General features: G+C 46.3%; 1 protein-coding gene across 23 annotated transcripts in view; it reads right to left on the bottom strand.

The window, feature by feature from the left end:
* Nucleotides 1-27,400, bottom strand: part of DYSF (dysferlin) — a 230,073-nt gene that overhangs the window by 19,000 nt on the left and 183,673 nt on the right. For all 23 annotated transcript variants that reach the window (XM_082642728.1, XM_082642730.1, XM_082642736.1 and 20 more), the window contains 10 exons: nucleotides 21,024-21,122; nucleotides 12,711-12,839; nucleotides 12,237-12,392; nucleotides 10,596-10,687; nucleotides 7,539-7,709; nucleotides 6,704-6,846; nucleotides 4,506-4,645; nucleotides 3,205-3,293; nucleotides 2,863-2,958; nucleotides 2,317-2,458 (listed from right to left, as the gene is read on the bottom strand). In XM_082642728.1, coding sequence (XP_082498854.1) covers nucleotides 2,317-2,458; nucleotides 2,863-2,958; nucleotides 3,205-3,293; nucleotides 4,506-4,645; nucleotides 6,704-6,846; nucleotides 7,539-7,709; nucleotides 10,596-10,687; nucleotides 12,237-12,392; nucleotides 12,711-12,839; nucleotides 21,024-21,122 — 1,257 coding nt within the window. The remainder of the gene's footprint in view (nucleotides 1-2,316; nucleotides 2,459-2,862; nucleotides 2,959-3,204; nucleotides 3,294-4,505; nucleotides 4,646-6,703; nucleotides 6,847-7,538; nucleotides 7,710-10,595; nucleotides 10,688-12,236; nucleotides 12,393-12,710; nucleotides 12,840-21,023; nucleotides 21,123-27,400) is intronic.

Below are 27,400 nucleotides of genomic sequence, written 5' to 3'. Positions count from 1 at the left end.
GGACCAAGGAGCCCGGAGGCTGTGCAGTGCCCCTGCACTAACCACCCCCAGGCTTAGTTCCCTTGCCCAGGCCAGCTAATTGGTGCCCCACTGTGGGCACGGCTCCCCCTGCCTCCCAGGGTTCTTTCTCCCAGATCGACCCGATGGCCCTGTCTCGGGTCAAGCCAGTTCCTCTCTCATGTTCCTGGTTGACTTCAGAACCCCTTGACTGTTCTCAACCTCCTCTTCTGACCTCTGCCACACACACCCCTCCAGCCACCGTCTCCGGAGCCTGGCACCAAGCGGGGGGAAGTCCCGTTCCCTCAGCCCTCCCCACTCCGGGCCACTCCGGGTGTGCTTCTCCCAGACTCCTTGACTCCTCCCGGCTCAGCATCCCCCACAGCCTTCTCATTCTCCCAAGGCCAGCCCAGGCCTGCGGGCCATTGGGCCAATGGGTCGGTTCCCTCAGCCCCTCTCTTCCTCTGGAACTCCACTGTGGGTCAGCTCAACTCTCTGCTTCCTTGCTGGTGTCTAAAGGGCAGAGACGAAACCCCACTGTTGCCAAAACGGAGCCCCCTCAAACTGTTTATCAGCAATCCCGTTGGGCCCTCAGAACTGCCGGGTACCACCAGTTAGCTCCCTCTCCCTCTGCCTTTCTCTCCCCCTTTCTCTCCTTCACTCAACAATAGCTGCTTGCCAACTTTGTCATTTGTCTCAAATCACCTGCCCCAGTGCTAGGAGATTCTCTCTCTTCCTACTTTGTAGCAAGAACAGAAGACTGTGCTCCCTGAGACTCCTTGCACCCATCTCCACGTGTCACAACAGAGAGGTGGTCCCGCCTCCCGTGTTGGGCATCTCTCAGCCTCGGTTCCCCAGCCACGCCTCACCCTGTGTAGGGCATGATGAGCACGGGAGGTGGCCTGAAGGAGGGCCTGGCCGCCCTTGCCCATTCCCTCCGTCCACAGCAAGGACAGGCACTGTTTGTTTGACTTGGAGCTCTCCCCAGCAAATGCAGCATTTGGTTTGTTATGGAAACATCTTTTGATAGACACACATGCTGAACAAAGGCAAACAAGATTAAACCTACAAATAGGCTAGGCTTTCCTTGACTGCACAGCACCCAGGGCTGTTGCTAAACTCTGCTTTCTGGTAGGCATCCCTGGGTGAAAGAATTCATTTAACCTTATTTAACCCATATTTTCTTTTGTTTGATGGTTTCAGAATGTTCAGCAGAACATTCTGGTTTCTCTGAAGTGCAGATGATTCTGTCTGTTGGGTTAGGAAGGGGTCATGGGGGAAGGATGTAATGAAGAGAATAAAGAGGACCTAGGCAGCCGAGGTCCATTACATATTTCCCTTCTTTAAACCACACAACCGTTCAGGACAGAAAGAGGAGTCACAGAAGCTTTGCCTTGGAGACCAGCGCCACCTCTGGAAGGAAACGGGACCAGCAGGACCCAAACTCCAGAGAGGTATTCACCCTGTGGAACAGGAGAGCATGTGCAGGCGGAACTGATTCTAGGTGGGAAGCAGTAGTTAGAAGCTCCAACAGAGGGGCCCTCCGCCTCCGGAAGCTGCCTGCCCACGGCGCCCTCCTCACTGTGCTCTGGGGGCTGCTCCCTAAGGGCAGGCTCGGGGCCACCACCCGCCTTGGGACCTGCCTATTTCAGGAGGAGAGGGTTCACGGCCCAGATGAGGCTTCAACTAGAAGATGCTAACCCACAAAGAGCTGAGGACTCTGGAGCTGCCCCCTCCCCCGGCTGAGGCACCGGGCCTCCCCAGGTCTGAGAGATACTAGCCTGGACAGTGGCCACAGGCCCCAGGCACAGAAATGGGAGAAAGGGGGAAGCAGCAGGGACTTGGCTAAGAAACACCCGATCCTACTGGGTGGCCAGACAACCCAAACCACAGGCCAGACAGCCCTCTGGGGCCGCTCTCCCTAGGGGTTCTGCCCCCCCACCCCGCTCTCTGATGACTGGGCTGGGTTTCCCTACCAATGTTCTCCTCACTCTGAGCCCATGGCCCTCCCTGCGGCCTGGTTTGTTAGGATTTGGACTTAGCTACATACAATGGTTGTAGCGCTGGTGTGGAGGAGATTGTGGGATGGCAGCGATGCTAACGATGGCGATGATGGAGTGGGCATGGTGGACATGGTGGTGGTGGTGACGCTGGCAGTGATGGGACAATGGTGGTGGCTGTTATGCAGCAATAGCCAAGGTGGTTCCAACAGTGGTGGGGCAGCGGTAAGAGTATGACAGTGACATGGCTCTGACAGTGATGCGGCTGATATTTGACAGCCCTGGGACTAGCACCACTGGGGACAGGAATGACACTCACCTTCTTGGAGACAGTGCAGACTTGCTCAGCTGGCAGGTAGTCAAAAGGGAAAATGAACCTCCAGTTAAAGTTGCCTTCACCTCCCAGGGACCGATAATGCACATCTGTCTTTTGCTTGTGTTCTTCAAAGCCAACCATCCAACTAGACATACACATGTTAGAGAACATGGCTAATTAAGGTCTCCACCACAATACACAGCCTCAACTTAAGCGAACAAGGAATTAAGAAGGTCATTGAACTTGGTAAATGATAAAGGAAAAATAATTTGATGCACCAAATGTGCCATAAATTTCAAAATGTTCCAACTTCTCTCTTGAGGGACATCCTCAAACCTTGTAAGTTCAACTCAAAGATTAATGTGGAAGAAGAAATCTGGTGGGGTTGACTCCCCAGAGGCAGAGACCACTCCCATAAGGCCACCCTTCCTTTCTTGTTCTCCCCCTTCCCTACTCCAGAGTTCCCCCTTTCCCAGCCAACCACCCCCCTGAGGGAGCAGGGGCGACACCGTGGAGCCGGGACGGGTGGGAAGGAGGGTGACTTCCTACCCTTTGACATAAATGTCACTCATCTTCTCCCCGGTGATGCTGAGGTCGTCCAGGATCACATCCTTGGTGTTCCAAATAATACAACGCAGGAAAAACCTGCAGAGAAGGATGACTCAGATCCACGTGGATTTCCCACCAAAGGGTGCACAGTCCTTGTCCGAGAAGCCAAGAGGTCAGCTCACCCAAGACTCTGCTGCTTGCCTGGCTGGACACTTGGCCAGGCCCGCACAAGAGTGAGGCCTGAGTGGCCCAAAGCCTGGCCCAAGAGCTACCACCTGCTCCCACCCGCAGCAACCAGTCCACCACCCTGCTCAGCTCTGAGCCTGGGCTGGGGTAAGTCACCTTCTGGCTCTCCGTGGCGTGATGTTGAAGGGAGGTCCCGGCCGCCCCAGGGCCTTTGGAAACAGGTCGATCCACATCTGCAGCTTCCCCTGGGGAGGGAGACACAACCCTGCTGTCTCACCACCCTTTTCATTCAACCAACAGCTCCTGACCACCTGCTCTGCACTGGATACTTGGAGCATAGGACAGAGAAACCCCAGGCCCTGCATGGAGAGGCTCAGCACCCTGTAGGGGAGATGCCCTCAAGGGGACAATAGGGCCAAGCACAGAGGTGAGCCCACTGCCCCACAGGCCTAGGACTGGGGTAGCACCAGGGGATCAGGGGTCAGGACAGCTCTCTGGAGACAGAGATGTTTGCTGAGTCTCACTGTGCCAAGCGGAAGAGGGCAGGGGGCATTCAGCCTTGGGGATGGTGTACACAGTTGTGGAGGCTCAGAGAGCATGGTTTAGTGATCGGGGCTCAGAGGGTTTCCACGACAGGAAACCACTCTACCTGCCACCACTTAGCTCCCTCTTTCTCTGCGAGCCGGCTGTTATCTCTGTCCCCATCTTACAGAAGAAGGAGCAGGGATTGACCTAACTTCTTCTGATTCACATGAGCATGAAAGAGCTGACATTTCAACACCTGCAGTACCACTCTGGGGAGCTGGTGGCCACGCCACCAAGGGGAGGAGAGCTCAGCTCCAAAGAGCAGGGAGGATGTCCTCTGCATGTCCACAAAGGCACCTTAGTGCCACAAAGGCTGCCTCGGCCCATCTCTGCCTGGAACCTTTTCTCTCCTCCCCCTCCTCCAAACCCCTCCAGGAAGCCTCCCCATGTCACCCCGGGGCCTGCTGTCCCTCCGCCCTCCCTCCCTCTGCCAGCGAGGGTTCCCCTGGCCCTCCTGATGGCTTCTCTGCCTCTGTGTCATAGACTCGCCCTGTCTGAACTCCTCACTGCCCAGCACAGGGTTGGCCATCTGGAATGCCACTGACTGATAGCAGGGGAGGACTCCCTGTGGCCAGGCTGAAACAGCGAGGCTTCAGAATGACCTGTGGGCAGCCAGAGGTCCAGCCTACACGGGGATGGAGGAGAAGCCTCATTCCCCAGGCCCTGAGGCCTGCAGGCAGCCAGGGGAGGCCAGGCTCAAGAGGTCCCCTCGTAGGCCAACAATGGTGACCATTCAGGCTGTGGAGAAACTCCACAAGGAGGGATTAGCCAAATCCTGAGGTCTCCACTGGTGCTTCTGGGATATCCAAGCTGTCCTTGGGGAGGGGTAGCTGAGGGTCAGGGGCTCTGGGGCCCGAGGGTGGAGGTCCTACCTGCTCGATGTCCGGCTGCAGGGGACTATAGAGGGGCCGGGACTCCACGTGCTCAGGGACCAGGCCCTGCTGCTGGAGGACATGCAAGGCCAGACGCTCCTCCACTGGGCCCAGGTGTGGGTTCGGGACCCTGCCAGCCTCTGCCCCAGAGAGAAGACAAACAAATTGCCAGGACGGAGTGAGCAGGAGATGGTAGGGGGGCCTGAGGGCCTCGGGAAGCTGCTAACCCTGCAGCCTAGACACAGCTAGCCCAGACACAGTCCTTCTGGCCCTCACGTCTCATTCTCTGTAAGGGAAACCTCGTTGTCCAAGGCTCTGGGCTTAAAATCCAGATTCCCCATTGCCACCAACACTACCAAGCCTCTTCTGTAAGCTCTCCTTCCTTTTTCCCACCCAATACAAATTCTCCCCACCCTCCAAAGCCCACTCCTTCCAGGAAGCCCTTCCAGATTGCTCTCAACCCTGAGGCTCCACAGTCTCTTCTCCCAGATTGGGCATCTAAGTGCTCTCAGTAGTATTCTCTGTTTCATGCAATCTCTTTCATTAGTAGCAGTAGCTAAAATAACAGCATAACAGAGAACACTTATAAAGCAGGAGCCAGGCACCGTTCTTCATAAATATTAACAGGGCTTGATCCTCAAAGTAACCCTAAAAGGTAGGTGCTATTATTAGCCCCATTTCACAGATGACAGACATGAAGCACCGGGCAGTCACACAGCTGGGTAGCAGGGCAGCTGAGATCACACACTCATTAGGAAAGGCGCGTGACTGGATGTGAATACCCCTCCCCTCCCCTGCGTGCTTCCCAGGTACAGCTCTACCTGCCAGGGGTTGGGTCATGGACTGGTACTGTGGGTGGGGTGAGGACACGGCGGTGGTTCTGACCCTGACAAGCCTGGTCAACCAGCCAGCAACATGAACTTGGAGCCCCCTTGACAGAGACCTTGACTGGGGGTAGGAGGGTCCACATGTGTCTATACACACGTACACACACAGGTCTGTGCACTCAGGTGTGCCCATGTTCACCAGCACAGATTCTAACGTATACACACATGCACACGTTCATCCATCAAACATGCCCTGCCCACTTTAATAGGTGCCACTAAGAAAGCAGCACAGCATTGCAGAAGGACCACCGGGCCAGGAAACTGATTTTGCCTCTAACCAGCTGGGTGACTTTGGGCAGGTTGTTAACCCCTCACGGTCTGAATAGCCTCATCTGCAAAAGCAGGGAGATGTCAGGCCTCACCAACTCTAGCTTTCTGGCTTTCTTTTCCTATGAATTTATGACCATGAGCCCTGGTTCCTGTGCTTAAGCTGCTCACAGACCAGCAGAAAGAAATGAGACCACCCCTAAAACAGATGCATGTTCTACAAGGAAAGAGACTGGGGGAGGGGTTAGGGCCTAATGGAAAGGAGCCTGGCTCAGCCATGACCTCGGAGAATCAGAGAAACGAAGAAGGAGGACAGGGATTTGAGATGAGGGAGCCAAAGCCTCGCTCCCCTTTTACAACCTCAGCACCAGCTCTGACATCAAACATCTCCAAAACCAGCAGGAGGCGAGGGGCCAGCTGCGCCTGTAAACACCTCCGGGGAGTCTGAGCTGCTCTGGGTGGGCCGTGCAGGCCTATGAGCATCTCAGACACGCGGGGAGCACATGGCAGGACCCTCGGCATGAGCATGAGGCAGACCCAGAGCATTAGGCAAGACGGGGGCTACAGGGCTTCCTGCCACCCTTTGGATGTATCAGGTGCAGGAGTTGTGACTGGGGGCTCAGAAGGTACCGTCAAGGTCAAGCTGGCAGACTGGTATGATAAAGTAGAAAACTTTCTCAGCGGTGGGCTGTACCCAAACTCTGACCAGTGTGCCCACCCAAAGCCAGAAGCAGACTGATCCTAACCATGACCCTGAGCCTGGCTTCAGACTCACCCCTCATCTTGCCCTCAGACAGGCCCCAACCTGGTCTTAGACTGAGCTCCGACCCAGAGCCACCCTGACCCTGGCCCCACCTTGACCTCTCATTTTCACAATGGTGTCCCAGGTAAGTACTGGCCCCAAGAATACCAAGTGCAAGTTTAGTCCATCTGTGCTGCCCTGGAGAGACTCAAGACAACACCGTGCTGGTGGGGGTTGTGTCCAGTGGTTACATCCAGCAGGAGAGGACCCACAGGAGAGAGGGCGGTAGAGGGAGAACTCACCTGTTTCATCGATGGTGTATTCTTTATCCTGAAACACTACACGGTCTGTCCGGTACGCGGGGGCCTTGACTCTGCGCTGCTGGCAGAACAGGTGGAGGAGCTGAGAGGGACGGAGCTGATCTCTCCACTGGTTGGGTCCAGAGCTGAGGCCCAAACACAAGACAAAGATGAGACGCTCCAGGACACTGACGGGGGCAGAGGCGTGTGCAGTGACCTATGTACCCACACGCACGGCATCACCCATCCTTCACTTTGACCGTGGGCACCCTGTGTGATTGTTCATCGTGACCGGGGAGCCCATTTCACACACAGAGAAACTGAGGCCCAGAGACAAAAGGACTTCTTTACATATACATGGAATTGGAACTGAAATGTTTCCAATTTCCAGCTTTAGAGAATCAGACCCAGACAAGACCCAAGGTGGCAGGAAGTGGGTGGGGCTGGCCACACGTGAGTTCACCTTGGGGCCCAGAGGGACTGTGTGTCCCATTGTCTGTCTCCCTTCTCCTTCCCCTCTCCAGGCCCTCGATGGTGACTTAAGGAGAACTTGATTATAAGGACAGACGTGAGGAAGAGCTGGGTTCTTAGCGTCAGATAAGCATGTGCGAACAGATGTATATGTATAACTGATTCACTTTGTTATAAAGCAGAGACTAATTTTAAAAAAAGCTAATCCCACCACTTACAAGTCCAGGTCTCAGTTTCCATATCTACGGAGTGGGGATAAGACCTGGGCTGACTGAGAGAGACAGTGTCTGTGCCGTGCTAGGCCCAGGCTGGCACACAGTCAGGGCTCAGCCCACAGTCAGGGAAGCAGCCAGCGCCCTGCACCTACATGCAGTAGGTCTGGGGGAGTCCGCAGCGAGCCCCAAACTTGGACAGCAGCCTGTTCTCCAGGTCGATAACCGTCTCCCCGATCTTTTCGTCCTTGGAGAGGAGGTCATAGTCATAGAGGGTAACCTTCAGGTCCTTCTCCAGAGGCAGAGTGCAGGTCAGCTCGAACATCCTATTGGGGTGGGGGTGGGGGCAGTTGTCATGACGACGCCAGCTCCCAGAGGTCACCGGACACAGCGCAAACTCAAGTGGGTGGCAAGGCTGGAGCAAGAGCTAGAAAGCCACCCCTGGCCTCCTCCTCCTCTCCCAGGACTGGCTTGCAGTCCACCCTCCTCGAGCCTCCTATAGCTCTTACGGCACACCACCCACATCACTCCCGGGCTTGCCTGAGTGTGTGTGTGTGTGTGTGTGTGTGTGTGTGTGCAGTATTCCCAAATAATCTGAGCTGGGCATATAACAGATGCCTGCCTGATGGACCACAGAATGGACGAATGAAATGGAGCACAAGGTTAAAAATGAAGTTTCAACCAGGACACGTGGAGACAAGAGATGTGAAATCCAGAGGCAGGTGCCAGAGCTCCAGAATTTACCAAGGGCATGGCCTGGGATCCACTTTCCGGACTCCTGGGGCTTCACCACTCCTTCTGGAGTGGGACTAAGAGAGGATAATAATAATAGTTCCTATCTTGCAGGGGGAGGGATAAATTAGGAGTTTGGAATTAACAGATGCACACTACTGTCTATAAAATAAGACCTACTGGACAAGAAGGGTCTACTGTATAGCACAGGGAACTATATAGTCAATATTTTGTAATAACCTATGAGGGAAAAGAATCTGAAAAAGAAGATATACAGATGTATACATGTATGTTTTTACATATATATATATATCTGAATCACTGTGCTGTACACCTGAAACTAACATGACATTGTAAATCAATTATACTTCAATTAAAAAAAGCCCAGTTCCTGTCTCATGGAAAAAAAAAAAAAAAGAGGATTTGTGCGAAGGTTTCTTTGAAGAGAGCTCCTGCCGTGCTCTGAGACCCCCGTCACCTCCCACGGAGGTCAAGTGTAGAAGTGCTGTCCCTTCTCCCCTGAAATGAGTTCCCTGCAGGAGGGACACACAAGCCTGGCGCGCGAGCTGTGGTGGAGGAAGGACAAGCAGCTTGTAGCAGAGAGGAGGTGGGGGGACGATTGGGAGGAGCTGAGCTCCCGTCCTGGCTGGGCACGGAACTGCAGCGCTGCCTGCGGAGGAGGGGGCTGCTGCTCTGAAGCCTGTCCCACGGGAACTGGGGCTCCAACAGCGAGAGACTGTGCGGTGGCCCATCTGAGCACGGGTTGGGGGGTATGGGAGGGGGACACCCGCTACAGGGACACAGCACCTGCCACATCCCAGGAGCTATGTTAGGAGGGCTCAGGGGGTGTATCTGAAAAGCCCACAGGGAAGCAAACATCTGCCACCCAAAGGGTGCCGATGGGGCGAAGTCAGCACTTGAGATGGGCCCCTCCTCTCACACAGGCTCCCCAGTCCTGGCCCTGCAAGTATGGCGAAGGACGGCAGGAAGGGGCGGGGGGGGGGACACTGGGCAAAGACCCTCCTCCCCTCCGCACACCCCCTCAAGGCGCACACGCTGTGCCCAAGGTGGACGCAGCTGCGAGAGGGAGCAACTGCCCTCCAGCCATCTGGTGCGCTCCTGATGACACATGAATGCGTGTTCTGGTTACCAGCCTGAGACGGTGGGCTGACGGCAAAGTGGACTGTCTAAACCTGAGTGGGAAAGTGGCTTGCCTACTACAGTTTCCACTCAGGGAGTGAGGAAGGTCACCCGCACAGAATAAATGTTTACAGGAAACTGGCAGACAAAATCAAAGTTGTGTCTGATTATGTCCCATGCATTCTGCTGGTCAACACGTGGGTGATAGAAACAAAGAGCTTCTGCTGTGGACTCACAGAGGCTTGACACCCCAAGCAGAGCAGGTGGCCATGATCCAAAGGAGATGGTGAAACAGAGAGGGAGAGGCGTGTTTCTACACTAGCGCCCCTACCCTGCCCTGGGGTCACCAAACAGGGTTCTTCTCTTCCACCCGCCATCCTCCCTGTAGCGCTTCCCTCCAGTTCCAGCTTAGCAGTGGCTCATCATTGGCCAGGACTGTTTCCCCTTCAAAAATGCCATTTCCCCTGGCTGATTGGGTCTCTCTGCAGGGCCAGATGACTACAACTAACTCAAGAGACACCGGGTCATGAATCCAGTGTGTCACTTGACAATACCAGTACATGCCTTCTCCTACAGGTGCTAGAGAAATAGCTGCCAACCTCCCTCAAGATTCTCCTTTCTCTGCCCTAAATACGCTCGCATCCAAACAGGAAGCAAGTCAGGAAGCCTGGGAACTACTCCCGTGCAATGGGCACTGCTTCTTCCTTCCCTCGTCCTTAGATTTTAGGAAGCATTTTACCCTCTTGAGTCCACATCCTTCCACTATCTGCCACAGGTGAACGTGCAACAGTAGAAGAGAATAACTACTAAATGTAACAGGAATCCTGGATTAGATCCTGAAACAGTAAAGGGGCATTAATGGAAAAATTGGCAAAATCCTAAAAGAGTCCAGAGTTTAGTTAATAGTCATGTGCCAATATCAATTTCTTAATTTTGATACATGTAGCGTGGTTAGGTAGGATGTTAATGGCAGAGGAAATTGAGTGATGGGTATACGAAAACTGTATAGTATCTTTGTAATTTTCTGTAAATCTAAAATTATTCCAAAGTAAAAGTTGATCTAAAAAAAAGAAGAATTAGCAAATGCATGCTCTGGGTTTCCATTTAGATTTCTGATCTTCAAGGTAATTGTTTAACTAGGAGCTTCTGCCAGGACTCAAGCCTTTAGCGCTTAAGGAAGCGCTAGCTGAGGTTACACCGTTACAGACACGCAAGATTTAGGGAACACAGCTTTGCTCCAGGAGATGGGGACTTCCCAGTGGCAGCCACATCTCTCCCGCTGGGCTGTGGGTTATCCAGACTGGCACCTCCACCCCAAGACCCAAGCCACCCCAACTTACTTTCCAAACACAGGCTCCAGAGTACAGGGGATGTAGTTGTCCTGGTCACTCACCGACTTCTTGCCTATGGAGATCTTGATGTAAGGATCACACTGGAGGAGGAGAAGGAAACACTTCAGCGACATAACCTTCCCAACACGCTTCTGAGGCTCCTTCAATGCTCTGCCCCTCCAAGGGGCAAGGGGGCCCACCATCAAGAAGCTGCCACCTGCCAGGCCAGCAGCCCCATCCTGCACACACCCCCGATGTGGGCTTCCAGCCTCGGCTCTGGCAGTGGAAACTGGGCACCTAAGTCCTCCATACTCCCAACCCACTGCCCCACTGGGAGAGGGCGGGTGGGGGCCAGGCCCATATCCTCAGAAACATGCCAGTTTTGTGTGACATATGTGACTGGGCCAAGCTGGGGTCCTGTCTGTGACCTCTGCTTCAGCAGGTGGAAAGGGAGAGAGATGGCCAGACTTTTTCAGCCCAACGCAGCCTCCTACAAGCAGCAGCATTCCCTCAACTAGCCTCTGGAGCAGCCAGGGCCAAAGAGTGTTTACAGTCAGTCTCAGCACCAGGAAGGCTCGAAGTATATAAACTTGACCACAGCCACATCTTGGAGGCCATCGGTGGTGCCTGGGCGGGGACTGCTCCATCCCGCCCTGTGATCTCCCAGCAGGGCATGGGCAGCTTTTCTCACCTTGAAAAGCAGGGCACCAGGGATGGGACACCAGGCCCCTACCCACAACCTAGGACACAGGCTAGGCCTGCACCTGTCTAAGGAGACAAGAGAAGACCCTAGCCTCGTGCCTCTGAACCCCAGGGTCCCCCACTCCTGCCTCGCCTGTTCCTCTTTCTCTCTCTTCCCAACTTTACTCTGTTCCTCCCCCCAACATCTCCCGGTAGCTCCAGACTCCTGCCCTCCTTCAAGCTCCCCTCCTTCACTCAGGGTCAGGAAGAGAGTAGGTCAGTGAGGTACTCACCTCAGGCACAAAATTTAAGGGAAAGACAAAAGAGCTTAGTAATCAAAATAAACAACCCTTTAATGTGATATTTTAAAAATTAAAACCAGTACCGACAGTCCATGATGAAGAAAGTATCAAAGTTTTAAATAAAGACAGGATCAGGATGGCTGATTTTTCCTTTTGCCTCAGGCTCCACCATGGCCAGGCCAGCACAGTTACCCATCATGTTCCACCCCTCCTTCTTCCCTCCCCAACCCCACCCTTGAAAGTCCCACAAAGTCCTGCCCCAGGCTACACCATCAATATCCCTTGTCCTTATGCCTTATCCTTGTGCTAAACCTACACTGAGTCTGCTCTCAAACCTTTGCCAAGGTTTTTGACTCCTCCTAAAATATGGTTTTCTTCTCCCTCCCAGCCAATCAAAACTCCATCAATCCTTAAGAATCCTATGCCTTCCAGGAAGTCTTCCCCATTATTCCAAAGTCTTGTACTGACGTTGGCCTTTTCTGACCTCCTGGAGCACTTGGCCTTGATAGAACTCCAATGCAGTCACACCTCAGGTTTGTACATGTTTGTCTGGTTTCCCCACTTACTGTGAACTCCCTGGGGCAAAGAGTGTATCCAGATTCTGCAGCCTCTTTGTACCCCAGCCTACCATTTATTCCAGGGGAGGTGAGCGCTCTAGGAATGTTACCTTCCCATTGGGGTCCTTGGGCTGCAGACCAAATGCTCGGATAACGTAGATGCGGACCAGGCATTCCTGGGGCCCCTGGGAAGCCAGCTGGTGGAACTGTCTTGGGGGAATGGGGATGGCCGGGTCTTCTGGGAGGGGATAAATTTTGAAGAGGCCCTGAAAAGGAGGGGTCAACTTTAATTTTCATCCCCAGTGTCACCAATACAATCACCACTATGTCCCTTACTCTCATGTCTGCCAGAGTCATCACCACTGCGATCACTAAGCCCAATGCCATCCCATCACCCCCATCACATTCTGCATCAGCAGCATCACCGTCACCGTCACCATCTCCATCACCCACATGGTCACCAACCGCAGCACTGGGGTCATTACTGATGTCACTACAGTACCTCTGCCCCCACCCCCTTCACTCATTGCTGCCACTCCAGTCTTGGGCCCCCCTGGGTTAGAGATGTGTCCTCAAGGACTTACCTTAAACTCCCCAATGACAGATGGGTCTTCCATCTCCTCCTGAGTCTTGCCCCGGTAGAGCTTGAAGGTGTTACAAAAGTCACACAGGCCCTCAAAGTCCTTCACATTCTCCAGTGGTGTGTCATAGACCTGCCACATGGGGGGACAAAAGAGGGGGACAAAGGAAAGAGAGAAAGAAGAGGGACAGCAAGGAAAGAGGAAACATGATAGTGTTCAAGGAAAGGAAAGGAGAGAAAGGACAGAGAAGAAAATGAGGGGGAAACGCCATAAGCAAATTAGAGAACAAAGGCCAAGAGGAAGGCAGGTGGGAGAGGTGGAGGTAAGAGAGGAGGCCAAGAAGGAAGAGGGGCAGAGAAGAAGAGAACAAAGGCAGAGATAAAAAAGGATGCAAATCATGGAGATGAGAGAGAGAAATGGGGGGGGGTGGAAACCAGAGAAGGAAGTAAGAGGGGAAGACGTTTGTTCAGCAACGTTGGAAAACAGGGTTTTCTGATTAATCCAATATTCTAGATACCTGAGAGTCATCAGATACATGGGTGGTGCGTTTTTGGAGAATAAGATCACAGTCAAACAAATAAATGAAAAGTTAACTGACTTTTTATTTGAAGATCAAGACAGAACTCTAGAAGATTCACAAGTCAGCAAAATACTTACTGTCCAGGATGTCCAAATGGCAGTGTATCAAATACTGGGCTGAGGATGTCTTTTGAGCACCACTTTAAATTTGTCAACTCAAGATATTTGTTTCTCTCCTCTTAATGACTTTTACTTGTTAGAGCATTGCTTAGACTTAAACGAAGCAGTAGTCTTCTATTACAGATGATAAAATGTACCTAATTAATAGTGATATTAACCCCCTTAATATACATGCTAAAATTGGTTATATCTGAAACTGACCGGCAAGATAGTCGGCCCTCCATATCGGCGGATTCCATGTGTTGAATCCGCAAATATGCAACCCGCGGGCACAGAGGGCCTACTGTACTTCAGGTAAGTTCCTTTCTCATCTCGCTAAACATTTTTTCTCATTAGGCCTAGTTTTAGTTCTATCTCTTCCATGAAGCCCAAGTTCTATCTCTTCTAAGAAATAATTAATTACGTGAGTGATATAGGTTCATTATTAAAAATTAGAAAATGTAAGTAGATATAAAGAAAATATTATCATTGCCTTAAATTCTGATTTCCAAAAATGACAACTAATTATTTGGTTAACATTTGGTATGTATCATTTTGAATATTTTCTTGCCATATTTATATAGTTGCATCATTTCAATCAAAAGAACAATTCTTCGAGGTGTCTATACTACCGTTTTCTCTTTTCTAGTTTCTTATTTCTGCTTCTATTTCTATTATTTTCTTCTACTATTTTAAGAATTTTTTTTCTTCTAATTTCTTCCGTTGAAATTTTAATTACTTTGTTCCCTCTTTTCTGATAAGGAAAACACTTATTGCTATGAAATTGCCTCTGCTTACTACTGCCTTAGTATTGCCCCATTTGTTTTCATGTATAATGTTTTCATTTTTCTTTTCTCGGCATTCCATAATTATAGTTTTATTTTTACTTTTTGATCTAAAAGCTAGATGTGTAACTGGTTTTCTTTCTTTTGTTTTAACATAAGTTTTTAGGGCTATAAACTTCCTCTGAATACTGTTTTAACTGTAACAAGTAAGTTCTAAAAGGTAGCGTTTTATCCTTGCTTCCCAGATATTCTGCAATTTCTCTTATATTTTCTCTTTCACCAAGAATTGTTAAAAGAGAGCTGATTTTTTTAAATTTTCCAGATAGAAGTTTTCTTGTGCTTTTGAGCTTGTTATTAATTTCTAATTTTATGGCATTATATTCAGAAAACATTGTCAGTGTTTTGCCACTTTTTGAATTTTATTAAGATTTTCTTTATGCTCTATCACATGGTCAATTTTTGTTTTGGGGTTTTTTAAATTAATTTTTATTGGGGTATAGTTGCTTTACAATGTTGTGTTAGTTTCTGCTGTGCAGCAAAGTGAATCAGTTATATGTATACATACATATATCCACTCTTTTTTAGATTTCCTTCCCACTTAGGTCATCACAGAGCATTGAGTAGAGTTCCCTGTGCTATACAGTAGGTTCTCATTAGTTATCTATTTTATACCTAGTAGTGTATATATGTCAATTTTGTAGATGTGCCATAGGGGTGTCTCTATTTTCAGGCTACCAGGTTCAATCAGGTTAGTAATTACTTTAGTCTTCTATATCCTCTCATGATTTTGTCCCCTTGATCTGACATGAACTGAGAAAAGTGAATTAAAATCTCCCCCCACAAACCAGTATACTTCTATTTCTTCTTCTATCTCTTGTAATTCTGTTTTGTAAATATTGAGGTATTATTTAGCACATAGATATTCTCATGACCGTCATAACTAGGAATTGCAGCATTTAGCATTCTAAAGTGCTATTCTTTGTCTCATCTAATATTAAGATTGTGACTTCTGCTTTCTTTTCATCTGCATTTGCCTGGGACACATTTTCCCAATCTTTTATTTTCAACCTTTATGAAGCTTTTTATTTTAGAGTTAGATTTTGCTTTGAGATCTGATTTAAATTTTGTGATTAATAAATGATTGATATGACAGATATGTTTGGTCTGGTTTTACATTTGTATTATATTTACATAGTCATGTAATATGTTTATATTATATTTCCTAGCTTCATAGGGTTTTTCTAAAAATCTTTGCATGGGGCTTCCCTGGTGGCGCAGTGGTTGAGAGTCCGCCTGCCGATGCAGGGTACACGGGTTCGTGCCCCGGTCTGGGAGGATCCCACATGCCGCGGAGCGGCTGGGCCCGTGAGCCATGGCCGCTGAGCCTGCGTGTCCGGAGCCTGTGCTCTGCAACGGAAGAGGCCGCGACAGTGAGAGGCCCGCGTACCGCAAAAAAAAAATAAAAATAAAAATAAAAATCTTTGCATGGTCTGTTTTCTCTGTGTGTGTGTGTGTGTGTTTTAGTATTTCTGAGAGCTAAAATGACCTGAGTTTATGCTCTAATATCACTCTGTCTTTAGGGGCAGTATTCATGGGTTCCCCACTATAGCAATGATAAAATAATCAAATTTTGGGCTTCCCTGGCGGCGCAGTGGTTGAGAGTCTGCCTGCCGATGCAGGGGACACGGGTTTGTGCCCTGGTCCGGGAAGATCCCACATGCCACGGAGCAGCTGGGCCCGTGAGCTATGGCCGCTGAGCCTGCGCGTCTGGAGCCTGTGCTCCGCAACGGGAGAGGCCACAACAGTGAGAGGCCCGCGTACAGCAAAAAAAAAAAAAAAAATCAAATTTTATCTTCCTCCCTCTCCCTCTCCATCACCTAGTTTTAGACAATATTATCTATCTTAATGTTTATGTTTGTGCTGTTTGCTTATAATTTGCTTATATGCCTATTATTTGATTTGCCAATTTTATTCTTTATATTTATATATTATGTATATTAATAGCATAAACGTACCTTTTTAACCACTTTAAGTGTACAGTTCAATGACATTAAGTACAGTCACACTTTTATGCTCCCATCACCACCATTTATCTCCAGAATTTTTTTCATCCCCCCCAGTTGAAACCCCAAACTCACTAAACAATAACTCCCTTTCTCCCCCTGCCCCCAGCCCCTGGCAACCATCATTCCACTTTCTGTCTCTATGAATTTATTACTCTAAATACTGCACATGAGTGGAATCATACAGTATTTGCCCTTTTGCAACTAGCTTATTTCACTTAACATAATGTCTTAAAGATTCACCCATGTTGTAGCATGGGTCAGAATTTCCTTCCTTTTTAAGGCTGAATAATATTTTATTGTATGTAATTACCATATTTTGTTTATTCATTCATCAGTCAATGGACATTTAGGTTGTTTCCACATTTCGTGATTTGCCAATTTTAGATAATATCTGGCAATCCTATTTATTCTGTAATATGACTATCAGTGCTCTTACTGTGTATTCCATTCTCTTTCCTCCTTTACCTAACTTTTGTCAGTTTTATCATTTCTACCTTTTCAGTATATACGGTATTTACATTCTGTCCAGTTACCCTAACCCTCTCATTTGTTTCCATCTTAGGCTTAAGGTAAAATATGCTCACAACCAGTCCTTTTGTTATGGTTTTCCCAGTTACATCCAAGTTGAGGTGGCTCCTAGATGAGCTCCAATTCATCCCGTAGGAGTCCCTCAAGACAGGCTCCTGGGAGCCATACTACCTGTCTCCTGAATGTGAATACCTGTGTGTCTGTAGCCTTTACGCTTGAAGGGCAGCTTGGCTGAATGTCAAATCCTTGGGTCACCCTTTCTTTCCCTGATGATCTTACACATGGTGCTTTATTGTCTTTGGGCATTAAATGTTGTAGAGAAAGTGAAGTCACCTTGATTTCTTTCCTTTTTTTAATTATTTAAATTTTTGTGGAGGGAGAATGTATGACTACCCAAAGAATTTTTTCTTTATCTCTAATGTCCAATAACTACACTAGAATATGTCCCTGGGTTGACCAATCTGGGTCAATTTTTCCTGACACACGGCAGACCTTCTAGTATGCGTACTCAAGTATTCTTTCATTTCAGTGAAGTTTTATTAAACTATCAACTCTTTATTTTAGTTCCTTGTTTTGGCTGTCCTCCTTGCGGACTCCAATTATGCAAATGTTGGATCTCCTTTCCCTGACTACTATGTTTGTCATTTTCTCTTTATTCTTTTATAACTCTTTCTTTATTTCCATTTCATTCTGCCCTCTATGCCCCTTTCTGTGTTTTCCAATGTGGCCATTCTGTCCTGTGCTCTTTCCAATTTCATGTTTTCTTCTCCTTCTTTCCTGAATCTTACTAGCTCATATTTCATGTCTTCTCATCTCACCAGCCCTTCATTCTTTTACTTCTGCTTGCATTCTGACCACCCTATTTCTAAAAAGTTAACAGCAAAATCTTTCATCTCATCTGTTCCTTGGAGAATTTTTTTTTTTTTTTTTTTTTTTTTTTTTTTTTTTTTTTGCTGTACGCGGGCCTCTCACTGCTGTGGCCTCTCCCGTTGCGGAGCACAGGCTCCGGACACACAGGCTCCGCGGCCATGGCTCGCGGGCCCAGCCGCTCCGCGGCATGTGGGATCTTCCGGGATCGGGGCACGAACCCGTGTCCCCTGCATCGGCAGGCGGACTCTCAACCACTGCGCCACCAGGGAAGCCCTCCTTGGAGAAATTTTTCTGGTGGGTATATATCCTCTTCTTTTGGTTAAGTTTTGTTATATATTTTCTCTTCTCATTTTTATAGTATTTTTAAATTAATACTGTGCTATTTTTTTTGTTATTACTTGTCACTAAATGTGTTAGATTTTCCTAGACCAGTTATTTCCTTTGTTCCCATAACAGAGGCAGGCTGTTCCCTACAAATATGGTTCATCTGTGTGATTCTTGTGTAGCTCCAACTTCTCTGTTTCTCTGAACCAAATCAGGTCTAAGAGGCTTTTGTCACCAGCCTGAACCTGTCTCCAAAGTTCCCATGTCCATTGTTGTGAACAAAGGATATATTTTTATATGTTACAGTGAAATTTCAATTTCAGGAATTATATTTTTAACTATCTGTTATGAAAATTTTCAAGCACACACAAAAGTAAAGAGAATAGATAATAAGTCCCCATGAATCCATAGCCCGTCTTAAATAATTATCAACATTCTTTTATTAGGAAGTATGGGGTTTTCTGAGATCTGCTACCACTATGACCTTTCATCATTTTCATGCATCTTCTCTTCATTTACTGCCGAGTGGCTTCTACCCAATCTCAGTTGCCTTTGGACAGCCCTTACATGTATTTTGGAGTCTGCGGGTTTTATTTGTTTCCAACTTTTACTGAAAATGAAGTTTGTGGGTTTGAATGATTTCCAAAGAGAAAAAGTGAAAAATGCTGACTTATGCAGCCATGTTCATACTGGAAGTCCCAATAAAATACTTTTTAAATTTCTAAGTGGTTGGTCTTTTTGTTTAAACTTTTGTTATTAATTTCTCATTTTATTGCATTTAAATCTGTCTTGTATGATTTCTGCTTTTGGTAACCTATTACTAACCTAATATGTGATCAAATTTTGTAAGCGTTCTCTGAGCATTAGGAAAAATGCATTTTCCATTTTTAAATTATTTTTATCCTCTATTTTAAAGCTACTCTTGATGTAGCTTAGAAAATATTTACCTTGTTATTCAGATCTTTTATTTCCTTATTTATTGGTTGCCTGTTTCATCTGTCTAGGAAAGAGGTGCATTAAATCACCACTGCAACTTTAATTTCTGTAATTTCATGCCTTCATTTGTGTGAGGTATTACTTTATATATTCCTATCCATTTTTGCTTTAAGGATTTCTAAGCTTTATTGTTCCATACATTAATGTTTGGGAGTTTTTGCACTGAGATGTACATCTTTTATTTATACAAAACACTCCATTTTGTTTCCTTTGCTTTTTACTTTAGTTTCTATCTGTTTCTCTTTTGTTCGCACTTACTTTACTTTGTTTGCCAAAACATTTACTATTTTAGCCATTCTAAGTTGTATTGTCTTAGATGTGTCTTTTAAAGACATTATAATGAATTTTGACTTTTGATGAAGTCTGAGTCCTTATCACTTAGTAAAAGACTGTAACCCAGTTTTATTTATTAGGAAAATTATTCTTTTTCTATTGTGTTTTTCTATGATTTCTGCCTTTCTATGCTTTCTTGCTGTATCTTTGTTTTCTATCTTTCACTATTGTGACTATGAGTTGTCTTTTTTTCCCTATGATAGCAATTTCCAAAATATGGGTTTTTCCCCCCACCCACTGTGTACTCCATTCTCTCCATAATACTACAAGCTATTTTTCAAAGACCCATGTTGGTGGTGGTGGTTACTGATCCCTAAAGGACCAGCGTTTCTTCCAGATCTGCTTTTCCCCCCAGAAACAGGTTGAATGCATTTTGGTTTTAGACAGCCCATTTTCACTTGGAAACTGTCACAGATCTCAGAGAGGTCAAGCTGGTGGGCTGGGTGCCAGTTCAGCATCCGGCATCTGAGGGAGTGGCAAGGGTGCCAGGGCCATGGGCCACCCTGGCAGGAGTCCTCATTCTTACTTGGCTTTTCTCATTTTTTGGCAAGGCCACAGTACCACATGCCAGACTTAATGTGTCGGACCTTCTTCCTGGTACGCAAATAGTTCTGTCTCTTTGCCCAGCCTCACACACCCACCTACCAAGTCAACAAAGCTGCCTGGGGAGGCCTGAGCCTTCTGACTGCTGCTGCCTGAGGCCTCATCTCTGCCCCTCCAGGTCTCCAGGTACAATGACATGGGGGCGTCCAACGTACCAGAGGCAGCTCTGGCCACCTTGTGAGATCACCTTCCATACTGGTCACCCACCACTCCAGTAAGCCTCAAGCCCCCTTCATCTAGTCCCTGTTAGGGAGCTCCTTGGGCTTTTCTTGCATGTCTGACAGCCTTGGCCCCCTCTTGCTCTCTAGGTAGGGCTGCCAGGTTTAGCAAGTGAAAATACAGGACACCCAGTTAAATTTGAATTTAGGATAAACAACAAATAGTTGTTAGATAAGTATGTCTGTGCAATATTTAAAGCATATTTATACTAAAATATTATTCATTATATATCTGAAGTCCAGTGTAACTGAGCATCCTGAATTTTACCTGGTAACCCTCTCCATGACACTATGTAACTCCTTCAGGGAGTAATTTTGAATCACCTCCGGTTATCTTTTTTAAAAGTAGTCTGCTTTTAAAAAGTATAACCGTATTTGTGGAATTTCCTCAAAATACCAGAATTTGGCTGACTCATCCCTGGTTTTGTGGTGTTTTTCGGGCTCTGGGTTTTTTTTCCACAGAAACAGAGTTTACCATATTTTTATATGTGCTGGGTAATTTCTATCCCAGTTGCAGAGGTGGGGGAATCAGAGGTACATTCTCACATTGACTTTCCTTTTTATTTTAATGGAAAATTTTTATAATAGAAAAGTTCAAATAACTTTAAAAGAGACAGAATAGTATAGCAAATCCCTAAGTACCCATCTCCAAGCTTTAACAATTTTCAATATTTTGCAATTTCAATCGTCTTTAATATTTTGAACATCTATCAGAGGGTGACCCACATCATCTAAATAATTCATCCTTACTTTTCTTGAGCATTTTAAAACAGATCCCAGGTATCATTTCACCCATAAATATATATGCATATACATTTATGTATACACATATTCTCTTTCAGTTGCATCTCCCGCTGCCCAGTGCACGGGCCCAGGGACTGCTAGACTGAAGAGGACATTGTGAGGAGTGCTCACCTTTAGAGTGTCAAAGTCCTTCTCCAGGTAGGACCCACACTTTTCCCTCTCCCCTATCGAGGCAAAGAATTTGCTCCACCAATCAATGAACTCCTCCTCCTGAGTGGGTAGAAAAAAAAAGACTGTTTCAGAAACAGAATTTGTCAAGCAAGGTTCTTCTGGACCAACACCAAGCAAGGCTGATGGGCTGGCCTGGACTGCCAATCTCTCCTGCTGGTGTGAGTTCGGGGGGGCAGAGAGCTGGAACTCCCTGCCTCTCCAGGGGCCAACTGTGCAGTCAGGAGAAAGGTCTTCACACCTGCTTGGTGTTGAGAGGCAGAGGCTCTCGCCCTGGCCCTGCCTACCTGCACTGTGTGATTCTGTTAAGCTCTTGGGGCCTCCCTTTTCCTTTCTGTGAAATGGGCATAATCAGCACAGTCCCCCTGCATTCCAGGGGCATACTGAGGCTAAAATCAGAGGATACATAGGATAACTCTTTGGGGAGAAATGTCAATAAAGTGTTATTTATTAATAAAATACAGGACCCAGGAAAACTCAGACCCCAAAGGGCTATCCTGACCCCCACCAGACCCCAGCCAAAAGAAAGCTTCCAAAATCAGAACTTAGTCTCCTGCAAGGTCAAATCAAGGCAGAGTCCCTGAAATTCAACAAATACTAAGTGCTCATTATTCAAAAGACACTATGCTCAATGGGGGAAATTAGGTGAGGAGAAAAGAAGGTTGTGACAACACACTCTCTGCCCCTTCCTTCCTTCGCTTATTCATATCTGTGGGCAAAGGTGGACGGGCCTGTTGGGGTACACACTGGTCTCCCTGCCATTTAACTCTTCCTGGACAAGGCCCTCTTGGCTCTTGTGTCTAGAATGCTCCTTCAGCTGTGCCCTGTGCAGGTGTCCTGTCACACAGGGAGTCAGCAAGCTCTCTGAAGGTGGGATCATCACTCTCCCTGGCCTCCCCCAAAACCCACACAGGCCCAGGCACTGGGTCTGTGCTGCCGGCAAAGCTCACCCAGTTCCATGGGAAGGGCCCAGGACAAGGTGTTGGGAGAGCCCATTCTGGGGCCCGCTTTCCTCCTCTGTATGAGGCGGTCAACTAGGGGATCTCCCAGGAGCTTGCTCTGATTCCATAAAATGAACTGAACCCCATCATGAATTTCTGGAAATGCTGGTGCTCCCTTTAGACCAATGCCCAGTCCGTCAAGCTCCACCTTATTAAGCGTTAGCACATGCTGCAGGCAGACCAAGGGAACTTGAACAGGTACAATGGGGAGAGCATGGACTGAGGTTCTCAGAGTCTCCACCCATCCTGGAAGTATGGCCCTAACACCATCTGTGTGGCCAGAATATGGTGCCTAGACAGAGCACCAAGTGGGTGCCAGAGTAAGGCTGAGTCTACAGACAGTCTCTGTCTGACCAACTTACCAGGAGGATCTTCTGCAGCCAAAAAGGGGAAAAGAGGTTCAGGTGGGTTAAGATACAGGGTAGCAGAGATTTCTGAGTTGTAATGACTCTCAAAACAGCCAGCAAGGCAGACACCAGCCGTGATGTTTTAAGTTCAGTTTGAAGAAAAAGATGCCATGGATGAATAAACATACACAGACACACATATCAAACTCACCCAATCACGGACACACAAAAGAACATATTTACACAATCATGCCCAAGAGAGATGTATATGCTGAAACACACATATATCCCCCCAAAGTACACACGCTAACACACAGGCAAATACGTACATAGAGGTAGGAATGGTTAGAATGGAATTCAAGTTAGCTGTTTGATTCCTCTTAAGTCTTTCTTTTCTTCCCCAGCTCAGATACTTAAAGATCTGAGTTTATGACTCAGGCTCAGAGTCAGGCATAAAAAGGCAACAATCAGTGTGTTTTGTACAAGGAAATGACAGGAACACGATAGCTGTGGGAAAGTCATTACATTTCCCTCAGTCTTGAAAAACCAAGTAAATTTTTTTTAAAAAAGAATATGGAGTCAGAGGCTCTGAGTAATATGATTAACAGTGTCGTTTAAATACACAAACATCATGTAATCTAAAAACAGAACTTACACCTTCTTTTCCAGTACCATTGGAGCACTTAGAAAAAATTAAAAGCCACAAAGCCAATGTCAATAAAGTCCAAGGAATAAACCCATTACCAGTCACACTCTCTGACCTCAATAATAAAATGAGAAACTAATGAGAAACTCAAAAATCAAAAATCCCAACCTTTTAGAAATTTAAAGATGTACTCTTAAAACCCTTCTGAGTCAAAGGAAAAACCAAAACTAAAGTCACAGATCCTTAGAAAATACCAAGAGTAAGAGGGTTATGCCTTAAAATTTGGTAGCCAAGTCTGTACTCAAAAGAAAATTTAGTCTTAAATATTCTTGCTTTTATACAAAAAGAATGAAAATAAATAACCTGATAACTCAAGAAATTAGAGAAAAGTAGGAAGATAATTTGAAAATGATGAGTAGAATTATGGAGAATATTACAACTGATAATTCAATCCCAGAGCAAACTTTCAAAAGACCAATAAAATAAACATTAGATTATTTACCAAATCTCATGTTAAAAAGTAGGTACACCATTAGGAATAAGAAAGATGAAATAAAAAGATATTATGGAGAGAATAAAAAATTAAGAGATTTGCTACACCCAAAGCAATGGAAAAACCCTGGAAAATCTAGATGAAGTGGGTAACTTTCTAAAAATATATATAAATTGCCAAAACTAATTCAAAAGTAATAGAAAACATGAAGAGATCACTTCCTGAAAGTGGAAGAGATCTCAAAGAACTACCTCCAAAAAAGACATCAGGCCAAGATGGTTTCTTTGGAGGCAGGTTCTATCAGTCTCTCAAAGAATAGATCATTCTTTGTTCCACAGCATAGAAAAAAAATGAAGTTTCTCCCTTTCATTTTGTGAAGCCTGACCAGGGGACACACACACACACACACACACACACACACACACACACATCAATCCTATTCCTGAACAGAGATATAAAGGTCCTAAATAAAATACTAACAAATAGATTGCAGCAGTAGATTTTGCATGGCCAGACTGGATTATTCCAGAATGCAGGAGTGGCTCAGTATCAATAAGCAAGGAGAGAAAACCCAAATAATCATCTATAACAGATATTTGCAAACTATGGCCCGGTAGCCAGCCACCTGGTTTTGTAATTTACATACTGCCTGTGGCTGCCTCTTAACTACAACAGCAGAGCTGAGTAGTTGTGACAGAGACCTTATGTCCCCCAAACCTAAAGTATTTACTACCTGGTCATTTAAGAAGAAGCTTGTCAACCCCTCATCTATATAGGCAAAAAAGAAGGGAGTGTGAGGGGTTATAAAATTGTTATAAAATTTTTAGTTATTTCTAAATGAAGCTCTCATGAGTTAAGAATAAAAGGAAACTTTCTTAGCATTGTAAAGACTATCTTCAAGCAATAGCCAGCATTGTACTTAACAGTACCAGGCTTTCTCCCAGAAGGGAGTCTGCCTCAGGGTTCAAATCCTGCCACTCCTAGCTGTGTGACCTTGGGCAAAACTTAACTTCTCTGTGCCTCAATTATCTTGTCTGTAAAATGGAAAAACACTAGCATCAATTTGACAGAGTTATCGTGAGGAATAAATGAGTCATATATATAAAGTGCTTAGAACAGTGCCTATCACAGTGCTACTGACAATAGTATTGCTTTTTTGTGTGGACCAGGTTAGCTTCTGACCAAGGGCTGGCTCTCTCACAGACTGCCAGCAGGAGCGTAGCTGGCCACAATCTTTCCGGAAGGCAATCTGGCTGCATGTTTCTACAGCCCCAAAAATGTGCCTACATTTTGACCCATCATTCCCATTCTAGAAATCTATTCAAAGAAAGTATTTATAGATATGCATAGAGATTTAACTACATTTATAACAGGGAAAAACAACTTAAGCATCTGACAATAAGGAACTTTTTGGGTAAACTGTACATCCATGTGATTAAATGTTGTACAACATAAAAAAATGATGTTGTAGAAATGTTTATTGACATGGAAAGTTATTCACAATGTATGAGATTTACAACAGGTTAAAAACTGGATAATGAGAATTCTTTTTAATTAAAGGATCAAACCCCAGGGCTTCCCTGGTGGCGCAGTGGTTGAGAGTCCGCCTGCCGATGCAGGGGACATGGGTTCATGCCCCGGTCTGGGGAGATCCCACATGCCACGGAGCGGCTAGGCCCGTGAGCCATGGCCGCTGAGCCTGTGCGTCCAGAGCCTGTGCTCCGCAACGGGAGAGGCCACAACAGTGAGAGGCCCGTGTACCACAAAAAAAAAAAAAAAAAAAAAAGGATCAAACCCCAAATGTTCACAGCAATTATCTGTGAATGATAAGATTACAAATGTTTTGTTTATTCCTTTTATTTTTGTGTATCGCTCAAAGTTTTCTAATTTTTCATTGTATGTATTCCTTACATAATTTTAAAAATGAAAGATTTTAAAAATAAAGAACAATAGGAGGATACTTCAAAACACGCCACCAAGAAAATGAAAAGGTAATTCACTGAACAGGAGAAAATATTTGCCCATGTGTATCTGACAAGGGATTTGTAACCAGAATATATAGAGAACTCACACAATTCAATAATAAAAAGATGAATAATGCAATAAAAATGAGCCATGGATTAAAACAGACATTCCTTGAAAGAAGATACACAAATGACCAATAAGCACATGAAAAGATGCTCAACATCATTAGCCATCAAGGAAATGCAAATCAAAACCACAGTGAGAGAACATCTCACACCACTAGGATGGCTATAACCAAAAAGTCAGATAATAACAAGTGTTGATAAAGATGTGGAGAAACTGAAACCCTCATCTACTTCTGCTGGAAATGTAACATGTTGCAGTCACTTCGGAGAATAGCCTGGCAGTTCCTCAAAAGATTAAACAGAGAGTTACCATATGACCCAGGAACCCAGGAATTCTACACCTCATTATATATCCAAGAGAAATGAAAACTTAGGTCCACACGAAAACTTGTACATGAATGTTCATAGCAGCGTTATTCATAATAGCCCCAAAGTAGAAACAATCCAAATGTCCATCAATGGATAAAGAAAATGTGACGTACCCATACAATGGCACATTATTTGATAATAAAAAGCAACGAAGAAATGATACATGTTACAACTTGGATGAACCTTGGAAACATTATGCTACATGAAAGAAGTTCATATGTGGTCACAAAAGATCACATTGCATGATTTCATTTATATGAAATGTCCAGAATAAGCAAACGGGAGACAAAAAATAGATTAGTGGTTGGGAGGAAATGGGGGACAACTGCTCTTGGGGTACAGGATTTCTTTTTGGAATGATGAAAATATTCTAAAGTTGATGATGGGTGATGGTTGCACAACTCTGTTAATAAACTAAATGCCACCGAATTGAATACTTTAAATAGGGGCTTATATTTATGTGGATTATTGCAAAAAAAGGTGTTAAAATAAAAAAGAACAGATGATAAAATACAAGCATATAACCTCTAACAGAAGAACAAAAGCAGAAATCTCAAGTATTTATTTTAAGGAAATTAGAGTTAAGCTTTTGTGTGTTTTTTTTTTTTAAAGAACTAGCAATTGACCACCAAACAGGACTTCAGTCTTACCACACTCAACTTTGCCCGAGAACTCTCAGCTGTAATTTCCTCTTCCCTCTAAGTTCCAGGTGATTTCTATGGCTGGTTCTCCTTAAGCAGACACAGGAGCAGGGCTGGTGACTTTCCTAACCCCTGGTAACCCCAGCTAGCTGGCTGCTCAGTGATTTCAGCCCCCTTTTTCTCCCTGCATCCTGCAGGTAAGTCCTCTTCCAATCGTCCTCATTCTTGACAGAAATGATACATGCAGCAGAATCATAATTTACATCCTAGCTAGTTTACATTTGGCCTCTTTGCCCTTCCCCACTTCTAAATTCCCTTGGCCCTCTCTTGCTCCATTGTATTTCTGGCCAACCAAACCTAGGTTTAAACCCAGATCTTCCCCATCACATCCAATGTGGCTGAGAAATAGCAAACCAGAGGCTGGTCTCACTCCAAGTTCATGTCACAGCCTCAAGTGGGTCCATTGCTATCGTCCACTCCATCTCAACTCCCTGGTCCTCTGCTCTCCCCCCGCCAGACACGAGCATTCCACACCTTCTCCTTTCCTCTCAGCCCTCTACTACCTCCTCCCTGTCGTCACTCTGGGCCAGTGACCCTGCTTCCTCTTTCTCTTAGAACAGAAGCCATCAGAAGAGACCCCACCCCCTGCAACCCCACCAGCACCGGCACCGCACCCGCCCTCCCTCCTGTTACAAAGGTGCTCTGCTTGCACCCCGACCCAAGGCCACCCCTG

This window comes from Mesoplodon mirus (genome assembly GCF_964341445.2).
Source record: "Mesoplodon mirus genome assembly, chromosome: 14".
NCBI classification, from domain to species: Eukaryota; Metazoa; Chordata; class Mammalia; order Artiodactyla; family Ziphiidae; genus Mesoplodon; species Mesoplodon mirus.
This window is presented reverse-complemented; position numbering and strand designations above follow the sequence as displayed.